This window comes from Zingiber officinale, chromosome 1B, assembly GCF_018446385.1.
Source record: "Zingiber officinale cultivar Zhangliang chromosome 1B, Zo_v1.1, whole genome shotgun sequence".
NCBI classification, from domain to species: Eukaryota; Viridiplantae; Streptophyta; class Magnoliopsida; order Zingiberales; family Zingiberaceae; genus Zingiber; species Zingiber officinale.
Window position 1 is genome coordinate 33,759,707 of NC_055986.1, and position 17,334 is coordinate 33,777,040.

At 34.3% G+C, this 17,334-nt stretch overlaps 1 protein-coding gene across 1 annotated transcript; it reads right to left on the reverse strand.

Moving 5' to 3' along the window:
- Positions 1–3,752: 3,752 nt before the first annotated feature.
- LOC122051161 (indole-3-glycerol phosphate synthase-like) lies at positions 3,753–15,081 on the reverse strand. The gene is made up of 10 exons (XM_042612165.1): positions 14,909–15,081; positions 12,228–12,464; positions 11,977–12,153; positions 11,222–11,296; positions 11,066–11,110; positions 10,818–10,982; positions 10,471–10,549; positions 10,270–10,352; positions 4,098–4,166; positions 3,753–3,995 (listed from the first exon to the last, which is right to left on the reverse strand). Exons 1-10 carry the CDS (start codon positions 15,071–15,073, stop codon positions 3,912–3,914), a joined length of 1,179 nt encoding a protein of 392 aa, XP_042468099.1. The 5' UTR covers positions 15,074–15,081; the 3' UTR covers positions 3,753–3,911.
- Between the last annotated feature and the right edge of the window lie 2,253 nt (positions 15,082–17,334).

Here is a 17,334-nt window from a genome sequence, read left to right on the forward strand (position 1 = left end):
ACCATATCAGTAGGTTTCAACCTCATTTCATTCCATATGAAGCATAGAACTTATCCACATAACATGTAAACTTGATCTAAGCACATACAAGGCATTATACTTCATGAATAAGCATGTTTGAGTTCAAAACTCTAACCTTAACCCATTTATCTCAATTTGGCCGAAACATATCAGTAGGGTTCTTATATCATTTGGTTCCATATGAAGCATAGAACTTATCCACATAACATGTAAACTTGATCTAAGCACATACAAGGCATTATACTTCATGAATAAGCATGTTTGAGTTCAAAACTCTAACCCTAACCCATTTATTTCAATTTGGCCGAAACATATCAGTAGGGTTCTTATATCATTTGGTTCCATATGAAGCATAGAACTTATCCACATAACATGTAAACTTGATCTAAGCACATACAAGGCATTATACTTCATGAATAAGCATGTTTGAGTTCAAAACTCTAACCCTAACCCATTTATTTCAATTTGGCCGAAACATATCAGTAGGGTTTCATATCATTTTATTCCATAAGAAGCATAAGACTTAAACATGTAACATGCACATTTAGTCTAAGTACCTATAGAGCATTGTACAAGTACCTACAAGGCACTATACTTCATGAATAAGCCTATTTGAGTTCAAAACTCTAACCCTAACCCATTTATTTTCATTTGGCCGAAACATATCAGTAGGGTTTCATATCATTTTATTCCATAAGGAGCATAAAACTTAAACATATAACAAGCTCATTTAATCTAAGTGCATACAAGGTATTGTACTTCATGATCTAAGCATATTTGAGTTCAAAACTTTAACCCTAACCCATTTATTTCAATTTGGCCAAACATATCAGTAGGGTTTCATACCATTTTATTCCATAAGAAGCATAAAAACCTTGGTTATAAACATGTAAAAATTCATACATCACAAAGAGGTACAACTAGTATGGTTTCTATCTAAAATTCTTGACCTAAGGCCTTATAATCAATTTTGGCCGAACCATATAGATAGGTATCTCTTTTTTTTTCACAACATGAAGAATGAAGACTTAACTAACAACATGTGAAATTCATATATCATAGAGTAGAAAAATTAAGCATGTGATCAAAGAAAACTTGTTCTAGGTCCTCTCTTCCATCCTTGGCCGAAACATGCAATAAGGCTCTAAATTTCTTTTTCTTTTCTATAACATGAAGCATCTCTTATCACTTGTTAACCCTAAGTGACTACCTATTCTTTATCTTGACCACATTCTTGCAAGAAAAATTTTAGAGTTTCAAAAAACATTTTAAACCGAAGCTACTTGTACTGCAGTGAGGGGATACTCACATCCTTGCGCTTGTTTTCCTTAGAGATTTAACCTTTGTTGTGGATCCTTCCTAGAGAGGGGAAGCTTCCTTGCTCCTTGGTCTCGGCAAGAAGAGGAAATGGTGAAGAAGAGGTCACGGTGGAGGAGGAGGGAGTAGGAAGGTGAATGAGGAAAAATGCCAACTCATTTTAATTTCCTCCTTTTATTCATCATGAGAGGAGGAAGGAAAAATATATTTTTCTTCCTCCTTTCTTTTACTCTCTTCATAATTAAGAGAAAAATCTAGATACATCCCTTCTTGGTGAGTAAGAAAAGAATATTCTAGAGCATCTCTTCATTAGAGAGGAAGAAGACAACTCTCACTTCTCCTTCTACGAGAAGAGTCTTTTCTTCTTACATTTAATTATGGTTTCCCTCTCTTTTCTAACAATAATTTCTCTTGGTCTAGTGGTTATCTTATTCAGGCATCTAATGAGAGATCTAGAGTTCAAGTCCTAGACCTTATATATTTTTATTTCTATTTTATTTGTTTAAGTGTTCGGCTAGGAGCAAAATTTAACTAAAGCATATATATTTTTTTTCTTTATTCATGATAAAATATTCTAGAATTTTGCTAAGGACCCTATGGGTGTTACAGAGTACGCTTCTCAAAGCTTTCCCTGAAAAGATGTGTCAGTAAAGTGTCTCTGACACAGTACCTTAACGAGCCGAGCATATCTTTAAAGTGATAGTGGAAGCTTCCACCGTACGATCTTCTAGCGGGTCATGCCAGTGTCGGCGGCACCAACTCCCAAAAGGATATCCCTGGATATCATCAAAAGTGTACTGCTAGGCTGAGCGAGTTGGCAGCTCGGCCAGAATTTCACCGCCCTGGTACCCCGTCTGGTCGGCAAGAACCTTGTTGTTTCTCTGTGTGTGTCTGCTCGACCAAAGGTCCACTGTGTTATTACCGAAGTCTGTTGCTAGGCCGAGCGGGATAGCCGCTTGGCTCGACTTCTGCACATTGTCTCTGAGCGTCGGTTGTTTCCTATTGTCAGGCCGAGCGGGGTAGCCACTCGGCTCAGCTTCTACACATCGTCTCCCTTGAGTGTCGGTTGTTAGATTGCTCACCGTGTCGAAGCCGACGTCGGGTCGGAGCCTTCTCCCCGGTCGAGGCATACGTCACCCGACCGGTCGATGTCATCTATGCATTGACCGCCTTGACTTTGACCTCTACCATGGCAGCGGGGTAAGACCCTTCATCATCACCGCATCAACTATGATCTATTATTGGTTGAAAATGCAGAGTAACATCTTGTTGTGCGTAAACGAAAAAAGAGTTGTTACATCATTGTAGCAGCTAACGTTCCAAGTTAGTTGCTATAAGTTGTAGCAGCTACATGGAAAGTTAACTGCTACAAGGTGTAGCAGTTATTTGTCGAAGTAGCTATTACAACGTGTAGCAGTAAAACAAAGGCACTACAGCAGCATAAATAATTTTAAATAATTTTTTAGCAAGTTGATATACAGCTACAAAAATATTTTTAGGGTTAATATCTCCTAGAAAATATAGCTAGTAAAAAAACGACTTAACAAGCGGTTGCTACAAATTTTAGCAGCTACATGGAGAGTTAGTTGCTACAAGGTGTAGTAGTTAACTGTCGAAGTAGCTACTATGACTTGTAGTAGCAAAGAAAAGTCCAAGTGGCTGCAGTCGTTTGTAGCAGGCGTCACCCTTGCACGTCGTAGCATAAATCTTTCCTTCCACGACCACCATTCCAAGTTAGTTGTTGCAAGTTGTAGCAGCTACAAGGACAGTTTGCTATAAAGTAATTGCTGCAACGTTTAGAAGTGAAGCAAAGACGCTGCATCAGTAAAAAATAATTTCAAATAATTTTTTACCAAGTTGATATACATGAACTTAAGTATTTGTAGGGGTAATATCCGATAGAAAATGTAACCACAAAAAAAATGACTTACCAAGTGGCTGCTTCACATTTGTAGCTGCTACAACGTGTAGTAGCTAACGTGCAGACGTGGCTGTAGGCTGCAGGCGTTTGTAGCCGGCGTCGTCCCTGCACGTTATAGCATTAATCCTTCTAATATATGTATGCTATAACGATAAGGAATAACAAATTAAAATGAAACAAATTACCATTGAAAATAGAGAAAGGTGGTAAGCTTTCACAGCAGCTGTGAGATTGAAGACGCCGGAAAAACTTTCCCGGTGGGAGCGCAAGGTCCAATGGACGACGAAGACGATGGGAGCGAGAGAGAGAGAGCAACGAGGGAGATTTTAATTTGAAAAATTTTCTACACACCAATTTTGAATAGAAGATGAGAGAGGAGAGAGAAAAAAAGACTTTTTTTTTTATAGCGAAATCGAATGGGCAACGCTGTGTCTGCGAAACTGAAATGACCCAACACATCTATAAAGTATAAACTAAATTTTTTACAATAATGGCACATGTGCACTAGAGAGTCTCAACAGAAGCCAACTGAAATAATCTAGAAGTACACGACACATATACCCAAAACCCATTGATTAACGGAGCTTTTATTACATGTTAAACCTAGTGCTCATCAGTTGAGCCCGCAGTCTTTCTAGTAGTGGTGAAGCTTTTATTTTGATATATCTTTTCCAAAGAGTCCGGATATTGCCTTCCCAGGATCAGCCTGCTTGATGAGAGATTCTCCGACCAACACCTAGATGAAAGATAGGCAAATATTATATTATCGAAGCATTGAAGATATAACATCGAGGCAACATAAGTTTAGCAAATTATGACTTAAAGAGCAGAGACTCACCGCTCTAACGCCGGCATCATGTACATATGAAATGTCCTGAGGAACAAATAACCCACTCTCTCCAACAACCTGCAGGAAACAGTAAGAGGAATCAATAGAATGAAGAAGAAACATATTCCATATTTTAATGGAGTGAAAATTATTGTCACGAAATCCCTACTTAGGGCTTCCACATTAGTGTTAACACGTGTGTTATAACACGTTATTGGTGTTAAAACCAATACAAGACGCATGTTAATTCCAAAGTGTCATTGATGTCATTAAATGACAGCGTTCAAAGCTTTGAACGCTGCTACCACAGCATTCAAAGGTTTGTTTTATTAAAAAAAAAAACAACATAAAATTATAACACGGTGCGTGCATCCGGTGAGAGAAATATAGGAGAATTACATGAGTGCCCTCCCCTGTTTTTTAATTAAAAAAATAAAAATTTTAAATTTTAAAAATAATATTATTATTTATTTTAAATAATAATCATTTAAATTATGTAAATAAAATTAAAATTATACTTATTTAATGTAAAATAAAAATAAAGATGTATGAGTGGATGAAGTCACAAATAATAAATATTAATGTTAAAATGAATATAATAGAATGAATATATTAATATAATGTATATGTGGTATATGAATCTCACGCTTTATATAAGGTAGTGGGTGTTATAATATTATCAATGCGGATACCCTTAGAACATCCACATTGCCATTAGCACGAATGCGTTAATGCCAATATATTGTTATTTTTAATCTGTAGGTATTAACGCGTTCAAGGAATTGAACGTGTTAATGCTATAGTATTGCTAAAAGTATCTGATAACACTCAAATGAAGAAGAGTCAAAGAAAACACCTGATAGCATTTAGATGAATAAGAGAAAGATAGCAGAGAATTAATGTACTATTGGTTTCTCATTAAAAGTTCATACAAAGCATAGGCTATACATATGTCTTTATATAGCAGTAAGAAAAAACAATCCGATCCTAAAATTATGCATCTAGATCTAGCCTTAGCCTTTCATTTATTCAAAGCATATCCATTAAATACGGATATATTCTATCTTAATTATGACTTGATTTAAATAATACAACATAGCCTCCCTTAAACCAAGTCACAAATGTTAGCCATCCCAATTGCCTTCTTCAACTTGAGAAAAATCTCTGTCTTCATTGGTTTTGTAAAGATATCTGCAACTTGACATTCACTAGGACAATACTCGATGTTGATTTGTTTTTCCGCAACCCATTCTCTGATTTTATGATACTTGATATCTATATGCTTGCTGCGGCCATGAAATACTGGATTCTTAGATAATGCAATTGTTGACTTGTTATCACAAAAAATTGTCGTAGGACCATCTTGTTTGTGTTGTAGAAAATCTAAAATCTTTCTTAGCCAAATTGCTTGCATAGCACAATTTGTTGCCGCTATATATTCTGCTTCTGTTGTTGAAAGTGCTACCACCGGTTGCTTTTTAGAAGACCAAGAAAATATAGCTGAACCAAGATGAAAAGCATATCCCGATGTACTCTTTCTAGTCTCAACATCTCCAGCCCAATCACTATCTGTATATCCAATAAGTCCCACAGTTTTATTAGTAGAATACAAAATTCCATCATTAATTGTACCTTTGACATATCTAAGAATTCGCTTTGCTGCGGCCCAATGCGAATCCTTTGGTTTCTCCATAAACCTGCTAAGTACTCCAACTCCAAAAGAAATATCTGGCCTTGTAGCAACCAAATATCTTAGACTCCCAATCAAACTTTTATAAGCAGTAATATCCATACTCTTACCAGTTTCATCTTTAGACAACTTTATCTTTTCAATCACTGGAGTAGGAACTGGTTTGGAGCATTCCATCCTAAACCTTTTCAAAATATCAGAAGCATATTTCTTTTGTGAGACAAAAAACCCATCATCCATCTGAATAACTTCAAGCCCTAGGAAATAACTCATTAGACCCATATCTGTCATTTCAAATTTACTAACCAAGGCTTCCCTGAATTCTATGATTAACTTTAAGTTATTTCCGGTAAAAATCAAGTCATCAACATAAAGACAGACTATGAGTGTATCACCAGATTCAATATGCTTAACATACAAAGTATGCTCATAAGGACATCTCAAAAAACCATTTTCAATAAAATAAGAATCAATACAACTATACCATGCCCTTGGTGCTTGTTTTAAACCATATAGAGCTTTCTTCAACCTGTACACCTTATTCTCTTCCCCTTTCTTCACATATCCTGCAGGTTGTTCGACATATATTTCTTCTTCCAAGAAGCCATTCAGAAAAGCAGATTTTACATCCATTTGATACAGTTTCCAATTATTTTGAGCAGAAAGTGAAATAAGCATGCGTACTGTATCAAGTCTACTTACAGGAGCAAAGACCTCAAAATAATCAATACCTGCTTTTTGCTTGTAACCTTTTGCAACCAACCTCGCTTTAAAACGATCAATTTCACCATTTGGCTTATACTTTGTCTTGTATACCCACTTTACTCCAACTGGTTCTTTTCTTGGAGGTAATTCAGTCAATTCCCAAGTACCATTAGTTTCAATGGCTTGAATTTCCTCGTCCATTGCCTTCAACCAATGAGTCTTTTTAGCAGCATCTTCAAAAAATATAGGATCACAATCTGAAAAAAGAGCAAACTGAACAATTTCTTCATCAGACAGATCATTATCATTACTTAACACATAATCTTGCAAGCGAGCTGGTAATCGGCACTCGCGTTGTGATCTTCTAGTTGGTGCTTCAGATTGTACAGAAACTTGAACATTATCTTGAGTAGGCTGTTCATCCAGAAAGTCGTCAGGAATATCAGGAACAATAATAGACTTTTCTTTTTCTATACACCAATTCCAACTACCATGTTCATCAAAGACCACATCACGACTAATAATAACTTTCTTAGTTTCAGGGTTATATAGCTTATAAGCCTTTGATGTATCACTGTAACCAATAAAAATACACTTCTCGCCTTTATCATCAAGTTTCTTCCTCAACTTATCTGGTACATGTGCATATGCCAAACAACCAAAGATCTTGAGATGTTTGACAGTCGGCTTTCTTCCACTCCAAGCTTCCTCAGGTGTCTTATCATGAACACTTCTTGTTGGACACCTGTTCAACACATAAATAGCACAAGATACAGCTTCTGCCCAGAAATGCTTAGGCAGATTTTTTGATTTCAACATACATCTTACCATATCCATAATAGTTCTATTTTTTCTCTCAGCCACTCCATTTTGTTGTGGAGTATATCTAGCTGTCATTTGATGTTGAATACCATGCTTCTTTAAAAAATCATCACACACAATATATTCTGTACCTCTATCAGTTCTTAAGATTTTGATTTCAAGTCCACTTTGTTTTTCAACAAATAATTTAAATTGCTTGAAAATATCACATGCTTCTGACTTTTGATGTAGAGGATAAACCCAAATTTTTCGACTCAAATCATCGATAAAAGTAATAAAATACTTATTACCTCCAAGTGATGGTACTTCCACTGTGCACAAATCTGAATGTATAAGTTCTAACTGTTTTGTGGCTCTCCATGACTTGCCTACAGGAAAAGGTTCTCTATGCTTCTTGCCAATTAAACAAGTCTCACAAACATGATTAGACTTCACAATATCAGGCAACTCAAAAACAAGCTTCTTTCTTGCTAAATAATTTAATCCAGAAAAATGAAAATGCCCAAAGCGCATATGCCACAACCAATTATCATCCAAAATCTCAGAATTAAAGCAAGAAAGAAATTTATGCTGAATTTTCAAAGGAAATAATCTATTCTGAGACATTTTTACCTTTGCTATCAACTTCCCATTTCCATCTGTTATGATGCAATACCCCTGAATAATGCATATTTTATAACCCTTTTCTGATAATTGTCCCATACTTAATAAGTTTTGGTGAAGTTCTGGAACATAAAAGACATCAGATATAAAATTTTGAGAACCATCCTTCAACTGGATATAAATTTTACCTTTTCCCAATATTGGTACTTTTGTCTTATTTCCAAAAGTAACCTCTGATTGAATTGATTCATCTAATTCCGAGAATAACTCTCTTCTTCCACACATATGGTTACTACATCCAGTATCCAAAAACCATACGTTCTCATTTGCAGGTAAACTATTACTAGCCAAAAGTAAAGTCTCAGATTCATTAGAGTCCTCACCATAATTTCCAGCAATGTTTGCCTGGTTGCCATGATTGTTGAATTTCTTGTATCTACAATCTGCAATTTTGTGCCCATATTTTCCACAATTATAGCAGTGAGCCGAAAACCTCTCTTGCATGGCATTATCTCCACTTCTTCCTTGATTTGAGTAGTTACCTCGACCTCTTCCTCTATATCCTCTTCTTGCTCTTCCTCGACCTCTATTGAATCCTCCTCCTCTTTGACTAGAGTCAGTCGTGTTAAGAGTAACCTGACTCTTTAAAGCTTCTTCATTTGTTGGTGTTTCCGTCTTTGCTTCGATCCTGTCAATATGGCTTTCTATCATACCTTTTAATTCTGCAATTGTCAGCAGTTCAATGTCATGTGATTCTTGAATTGAGGCCACCACATGATCATACTTCAATGGTATGGTTCGAAGAATCTTCTCAACAACAGCATCATCTCCGATTTTATCACCATATAATCTCATTTTATTGACAAGATCAGTAAGACGTGAAAAATAATGCTCAACTGTTTCTGTAGATGACATCTCGCATCGATCGTATAACCTTCGTAGCGACTGTAACTTGGATTTTTGTGCTCGATCAACTCCTTTGTATGACAATTTTAAGGTGTCCCACGCCTCCTTTGCCGTCTTGGCATTTGCAATCAAACCAAAAATTGAATAATCAACTCCTTGATGAATTTGTCCCAACGCAAGTTGATCTCGACGTTGAGAGTTTGCATCGGCTCCTTCTGAAAGACCTGAATCAATAGAGCTCCAAAGATTTTGAGCTTTTAAATGTGTAGACATCATTATCTGCCAATAATTATAATCGAGCTTCCCATCTAATTTGGGACCAGACCAAATAACATTAAAATTGTTTGTCATATTTTACTACAAAAAAAAACGAGCTAGAAGGTTACCGGCTCTGATACCACTTTGATAACACTCAAATGAAGAAGAGTCAAAGAAAACACCTGATAACACTTAGATGAATAAGAGAAAGATAGCAGAGAATTAATGTACTATTGGTTTCTCATTAAAAGTTCATACAAAGCATAGGCTATACATATGTCTTTATATAGCAGTAAGAAAAAACAATCCGATCCTAAAATTATGCATCTAGATCTAGCCTTAGCCTTTCATTTATTCAAAGCATATCCATTAAATACGGATATATTCTATCTTAATTATGACTTGATTTAAATAATACAACAGTATCCATATTGGCATTAACGCTTCAAGTATTAACATCAACGTGGATGCTCTTATGGATTAAGAAACTAACTCAGAATAATTAATCGTATGAGCAGAGTCATTATCAACATATTGTATTGCAGTTTAGTCTCACAATAAATTTGCAGAAGAATAAAAATTTAGCATTCCGTAGAGAAAAAAAACTAAACAGAAACTATATTTTTGCTCAATTTTTTAATTAGCTACCAAATGATGATATTACTAACACAAATGTGCACGTTTATATTTGTATAGAACTGAGAAGTAATTAAAGATGAATCCTGCTAATCATTAAAGAAACTCAAATAATTCAGTCCGCTCATGAACTTCCAAAATTTTATCCTACAAAAAAAAGAGACGAAAACAATTCAAGAGCATCTGTTTGATTGCAGAATAAATTAACATGGCTTGCTCCTACATATTGGTATATTGCACAAAAAAAAATTAGTAGACCAATCCCTGAATTCCTATAATTAACATGTTGAGTAATAAACTAGCAAACAAATACCAAAATAAATTCGGGTTTATTTTCCAATCTACTATGACATTGAAATTATCCTTCATGAGCGTAAAGTCCTGTGCATTCAAACTATTTGGAGTAAGTTATCTAGCATATCACATTAAACTTGGATCAAAAAAATTAAATCGGAAATTGTGTTAAAAAAATTGTACTAGAAACAATAATACAAACAAAGTAATGGTTCTATTGATTTAAAATTGAATTTTATGTATTTCTCATAAACATTGTTGACTTACTTTTATGCCTTTTTTCCGAACTAGATCGCGGCGCTCTCCCTCCAAGAGTTTCTTAGTGTTGGAAATATCCACCTCAAATGTTTCTGCAACAGAAACCAATTAACAATCGGTAGAAAATCACAACCCTGACAAATACTATTTAAAATGAATAAGAATCTTATTCTGAGATGTTAATACCAATATAACAGAAATGAGTCATACCAAGGCTACGATTATTGATTCCAATAAGCTGAATTCCATCTATTTGCAAAACACGATCCATTTCCCTTTCATTATGCACCTACGATTTCAACAAGTTATTTAAAATTATAAGCTAAAAAAAACATTTTTCGTGAATTGCTTTTCGTGTTACAAGAATCACTTTTAGCTAGGAGTCGTTTTTGTTGCTGGAAATTACTATAAAGTTCCCCTAAGAGAGATTTGATGGAGGTTAAACATTCAAAAGGGTGGAAAGTCATGTGAAGAATAGGTAATCCTCAGAACAGGAGAATGAAAGAATTCCCATATGTAAGGACATAATAAGTTATCCATTGAAGCCCATCATATACCTCAACAATTGCTGTTAAACCAAGTTCCCTGCAGACCAGCGTCATGTACATGATATCAACATCAGGTAGCACTGCAGCAATCAAAAGAATCGCATCTGCACCTTTGGAACGAGCATAGTAAATTTGCCAGGAATCAATGACAAATTCTTTGCACAGAAGAGGGCACTGCATTACTCAATACATTGAAGCCAACAAATAAGTAATCTATCTAAGTCAATTTGACATTAAAGAAATCACATTGTACAAACCTGAACTCCAGATTTACGTACATCTTCAAGATTTTCGAAACTTCCCTATTTGATAAAAGATCGTTGAAAAGTTAATGAGATGAACATGTTCAATAGGGATGCAAAGTCTGAGATTAGATCACAATCATAATAATGTAGTTAGAACTTAGAACTCACCTGAAAATATTTTTTATCTGTCAAAATGCTTAGGCATGCTGCTCCATTTTTCTCGTAAACCTTAGCTATTTCAACCTGTCATTAACTTGCAGAGAATCAAATATAGTTCCACAACAGAGACAATGTAAATATTCAGTTGTTTATGTCTGGGAGAATGACTTCTCCAAGCAGACTTGATATCATACAAAGGTTTCCTACACATAGTTCTATATTAAAATGTCTAACATTTGAATTTGGAAAGAAACAGAAAATATATATCATAAAATTGGAGCTTCTAAGGTTCCAAGGATTCTTATGGTAGGTAAATTTCAGATAATCTTCAGTTTAAGCACAAGAAATAACAAACCATATCTCAACCTACTCGTCAGATATACAAGCTGTAAAAAGACCTATAAAGAAGGTTATTGACTTCAAAAAGTTGTTAAAATTTCTGCTTTTTCATCTGTAATATGGTGCAGCTAACAAGTAGACACAAAATAGGAACAAACCTTTACTTCTAAAGAACAAAAACGAACCAGACAATTCCTTGAACAAAAAAGTGGAATCTCAGGATGAAACAAATATGCTGAAAAAAAAATGTTGTGGTTCATGTCCTAGCACCTGACATGATCAAGAATAAACTATTCATGTTATTGCAATTGCAGGAACAATAAGCTTTCGCATAGATGAAAAATAATTACTGTCAGATTACTTTGGTGGAATGCCTCATCATTCATAAGCATGGGAGATAAGAGTAGCAGAAGAAGATAACTCACAGGATCAAAATCTTCACGCAAAACACCTTTACTTGGAGAGGCCTTTTTAACCTCAGCTATAAGCGCAGGAAAACCAGTCCGCAAATAAGATTCTCTTAAAGCTCCAATAAAATCTCTAGCAGGCGGAGCATTCTTGATATTTTTCTTCAATGTTTCCAAAGGTATTGCTTGTTTATACTATAAGATAATGAGAATGGCATAACCATGATAAAGTCTCTACGACAAAAGCTTTTTCTAAAATGCAAAAATACCTGCGCAACTTCGACCTCCTTGTCCCATATAATATGTTGTAAAATATTACGAGGAGCATCCTTCTCGGTTTCTGTACCATTAGAACCATGCCCAAGACGATAATGTCTTCTAATCGTGATTCCCTGCTTTGCAGCTATATAATTTAATGACTTTCCACATTCCCATTGTCTAACTTCAACAGCATTCATAAATTCCTCACTCTGATAAGTTAATATACCTTGTTGAGCAGTATTTCCCTGGAAAAAGAATCCTAAAAATTAGCAGATGCACCATACTAAAGATTCTCAAATTTCTAGTCAATCCATAGATTAGAGAGTAAGTTTGCAGGCTTACTAATCACCAAGGCACTAAGTGTTGCTCTCTAGTCCATCCAATGCGTATCAAATTAGGACAAAATAACAAGTTAATCCATAGATTAAGATACTTTACAAGTGCTGCCCTTTAAATAAGTTTATTAATTATTAGCCTCAACTTGTAATTTTGCATCTGCCACTGTCCAATGCATGTACAACCCACATACTATGAGGACTGGGCGTTGCTCAGATGTGACCAACACATTGCCAAAAGGACAAGAAAAAATTTAATTAGTTCTTTTTCATGTGTTATAGTTTTCATCTCGGGGTTCATGTCAATAGTTGCATCAGTCCCTCAAGACGAGTGCATTGGTTATGTAGAGAAAAAAGATTTCCTCTAGGAGAGATTCTTTTAGTGTCCATAGAGCACATAGTTGAGGTTTTTAGGGTATTTCTCCATCAACATTGAGAAAAGAATTTAGAGAGACTAGAGTGCTCTTTTATATAATAAGAGTATTCAATATTTGTTCGTACATTTGCTTTCAAATCATTTAGCTTTGTCTCTTGGATGTAGGAATAGGTTGAAGTAACTTGTGTTCCTTTGATTGTATTTGAGTTAGAATGTTATTTTGAGATAAGTTTGTTCGTGATTATACACGGTGTATTTCTTCTATCACATGAGACAAAAATCCCTGACATTAACTAGAAGAGGAAAGATGTAGGCATTCCTGAATTTTCTATAAGCAACATAAAGGAACCATCAGAAATGTTCTCACAATGACAACACTTCGATATCTGAGATTGAAAAGCAAGGAGAGAGTCAGCACATGTCTATTGAATGCAAGGCATTTATAGTCAAAAAATTAGGTATGAGTAAGTATCCAATTTCACAACAGAGTTACAAATTGAACCACATGTTATTTGCTACATGACATTTAATTCACCAAAATTCGAGTATCAAGGATGTGCATCCATTAGTTGAAATTTTTGCCAAAGACCAATTATAAGATCAAATCTATACTCAATCATGATTTATCCAGGATCACATTTATTACACCATAATCAAAGGATCAAGGAATGCCTCCATTAATAGAAATGTTTGCCAGAGACCTTTTTGGACAAGTAGTCATATAACTATTTGTCGAAGTATAAGTTAGGGATGATTATAAGCATCAAATATCTACCTACACATAATTTATTAGGTATCACATTTAAAGCTCTGTAATCCAAGTATCAAGAATATGTTCCATTGATTGAAATGTTTGACAAAGAACTTTTTGGACTACTGGGCGTGTGGGTTTTTGTCGGTGTATCAGTTAGACATTATTATAAGCATCAAATACATACCCAATCATAATCTATACATGATCACACCTAATGCGCCATAATTCAAGTATCATGGATATGCCTCCATTGGTTTAAATTTTTTCCACATACCGTTTTGGACAAATAGCAATAAATGTTTGTTGAAGCCTAAGTTAGCTGTGATTATATTTAGCATACCATACCTTAAGTATCAAGGCTATTCTTCTGAAGGTTGAAATTTTTGCCACAAACCTTTTTTGGGGGACTAGTAGAAGTAAGTGTTTGCCAGAGGATGCGCATGATATGAATATAAGCATCAAATTGATATCTAGTCATGATTTATCTAGCATCTGACAAGTTCATATGATGATCAATTGTATCGTTCAGTCTTTCAACAAAACCATCTACGTGCAAGTTGAACACCGGACTCTAAAAGTCAAACCAATCCGATAAACCAAACTAATCATCCTTGAAGTGAAAAACCATCAAGATATTCCTATGCAACATTACACCAATGACTATCATAACCGTGTATAAAGAAGTAGCTCTGGCACTTAAATCAGGAAAGTGTCCCGCTAAATGACGCGACTTACTAGCATCTCCCATTTAGGAATTGCAACGGACAAATTGAAGGTGATCTAAATCCAATGACGTTACCTAAAAAAGAAAAACTAGACAACCTGCACAATCTACCAACTGTAACCCAAATAAACAAGCATAAACTAAAAATTATAAATCGAGAACATATTCCAATTTCCAAATAAAAGCTCATGACAGATCGAACACTCAGAGTGATCTTAATCTTTCCAATTCAGATTAGTAATAGCAAATCAAGAAAGCTAGGCAATAATAGGAGCCCTGTACACGAAGCTCTCGCCAATATAGGTCCCGGGTAAAGGTAAGACCACATTAGATCTATTACGCAGTTACCCAACAAAGACGGTTTCGAACCAGTGATCGCCACCAGGTCATATGGCAGCAAGTACCGTTGCACCAACAAGGCTCCCCTTCAAAGCTAGGCAATAATAAAGCAGTATAATCCCATTCCTCATTCGAGATAACACTATAAGCACAATTCTCACCTCATCCCACCTCACGCAGCGGAGAGGAACCGGTGTCCGCCGGCCCGGGACGGCGAGCTGCATCAACCCGCGCCTAACAGAGAGATTGCGCTCGCATTTGACGGCGGGTGATTCGGAGATCGGAGCCCTAACCTTCAACGAAGAGCCGGCAAGGAGACGCTCCATCTCTGCTTCGAACTGCAACTACAAAGTTGGCAGTCGTTTTATTGAGCGAAACGGACGAGGCAATGGTCACATCCGGTGAGATCACCGGGCTCACTAAACGAACAAAACACACGAGAAAACTAAAGCGGGGTTAGGAGGCAAGCAAGTGGGCGACAAATGTCTAACAGACTTGATGGAGTGTACTGAAGTCGAGCGAATAGGAAAAAAAAACGGAAGATTATGATCAGAAAAATAAATCGAATCCAAATTTACACCATGTTTGGAAAGAAAAATAAATTGAATTTCATTATGAATTAAATTTTGGAAGGAATTGAATTGAATTTTTTATATTTAGAATTAATTAGTGAATAATAAAATTGAATTAAATTTTTTAATTTAGAATCTATTTGAATTGAATTCTATTCTTATATCTTTACTATTTTATCCTTATAATTAATCATTTATTCTCATAACTAAGATTGAGTCACAAGAATTTGTTAGCATCTTTTCTGCTTGGATATTTATAATTGTCAAGACTTATTTTCACCTGCGGCATCATCTTCCTTAGTTTTTTATCATAGTAATAAAGTTGTTAGCATCCTTCCATCCTCACTTGAATCCCTAGAATTTTCAATGAGAAACGGTGCAAGGAGAAGTTTTCGGCGCAAGGAGAAACGACGCACGGGAGAAAGACAGGAGAAAACAAGAGAGTCGACAGATGGAAAAAAGGGTTTTAAGTTAAAAGGATAATTAAGTAATTTTAGTTGTTCATGGTAAATTCTCTATCCAAATTCGATCATTTGAGGTCTGATTTACTGTTCACGTTTTGGATGGAATTATTCCAAACACGGTGTTAGGGATAATTTTTATATTTATCTAATTTCGGAGGGTGAATTGCAAGTATGAGAAGTTATACAGATTAAATTTGTTTATTTATAATAATTTGGTGAATTTTCATTTCAGCCCAAAGTTTACCATTTTTATAAAATTATCCTTTACAATTTTACAATCAAAGAGTATATTTTATTTTTTAAAAATTATTATTTTCATCTTTAATCATTACGAGAGTAAATAATAATTGATATGCCACTATTAAAATAGTGATCCTAATATTAAAAGGAGAAGTAAAAAATATTTAAAAAGAAAATAAAAAAGTTTCTTCGATTATCCATATAATTAAAAATCATTTTTTAAAATTATCAAAACAACACATTATTTATAATTTAATATATACAATACCCTTTATACTTTATCTTTGAACAATTTGATCAAAATTATATATTAGAGTGGCTTTAATCAAAATTATATTATTTTAAAATAAATTTAATTAAAACTAATCCACAAGATACGCTATACTAAAGGTTCGATTAATTTTAACTAAAGTTTAAGATGGAGCACAAACAGTGTTTTAGCTATTAAGTTGTGAGGCTGTGCTATTTTGGATTTTTTTACCAAATATTTAAAATATTTTGAGGCTACATAACTTTAAGTTCTGTATTTTCTATACACTAACCGTTTACCCCTTATTTAAAAAATAATACTTAACTTTTTTTTTATCTGAAGTAAAAAAAAAATCAAAATAACCTATTATTTTGATTAAACTCTAATTTTAAACGTTGAAATTATTCTGACTAAAACAACCTTATTAAAAAATAACCTTACACTTTTAGAAAAAAAATAAAAAGTAAAAATAAAAAAATCTCATGTGACTATTGAAAGTTTTACCTTGACCAAACTTGATCTATATATAAGTAAAAATTTCTACTTGTTATAGAAAAAAATTTCATAAAATTTATATATGTATCAACATGAATAATAAAAAATAATAACTCTAAAAAGGATAATCATCCAAAAACTTATTCTATTATCCTCATCAAACTAAAAAATAGTCAAAATTTTAAATTGATGAATCAAAATCAAATAAAAATGAAACAAAATTCATCATTAAAAATCTCCTCCTCATGTATGAGTGAAATATTGGTGTAGAAAAATTATACCAATATGCATAGTAAAATATTACAAATTCCAAGAAGAAAGTTTATAGGCTATTGCTACTATAAGATTAGTATTTAAACATTTTAATATACCATATAAATTCAAAATCACTAACATCTAATGGATATCAACTCTTATTTATATGTAACAAAATAGTGGAAGTTGGTTCTTTCGATGGATGAAGCTTCACCTTTCAAAAAGATGAGGTTACAATTAAGCTTTCAATAGTCATATAATTTTTTTGTTTTACATTTTTTTTTTAGAAGTATGAGGTTATTTTTCAATAA

Excerpts from the sequence above, each read along its gene's own strand:
- LOC122051161 (XM_042612165.1), bottom strand. The coding sequence starts at position 15,073 with ATGGAGCGTCTCCTTGCCGGCTCTTCGTTGAAGGTTAGGGCTCCGATC. Across the intron at positions 12,154-12,227 it reads AGGAGGTCGAAGTTGCGCAG|TATAAACAAGCAATACCTTT; the intron begins GTATTTTTGCAT and ends ATTATCTTATAG. Across the intron at positions 4,167-10,269 it reads TTCGGAAAAAAGGCATAAAA|GTTGTTGGAGAGAGTGGGTT; the intron begins GTAAGTCAACAA and ends TGTTTCCTGCAG.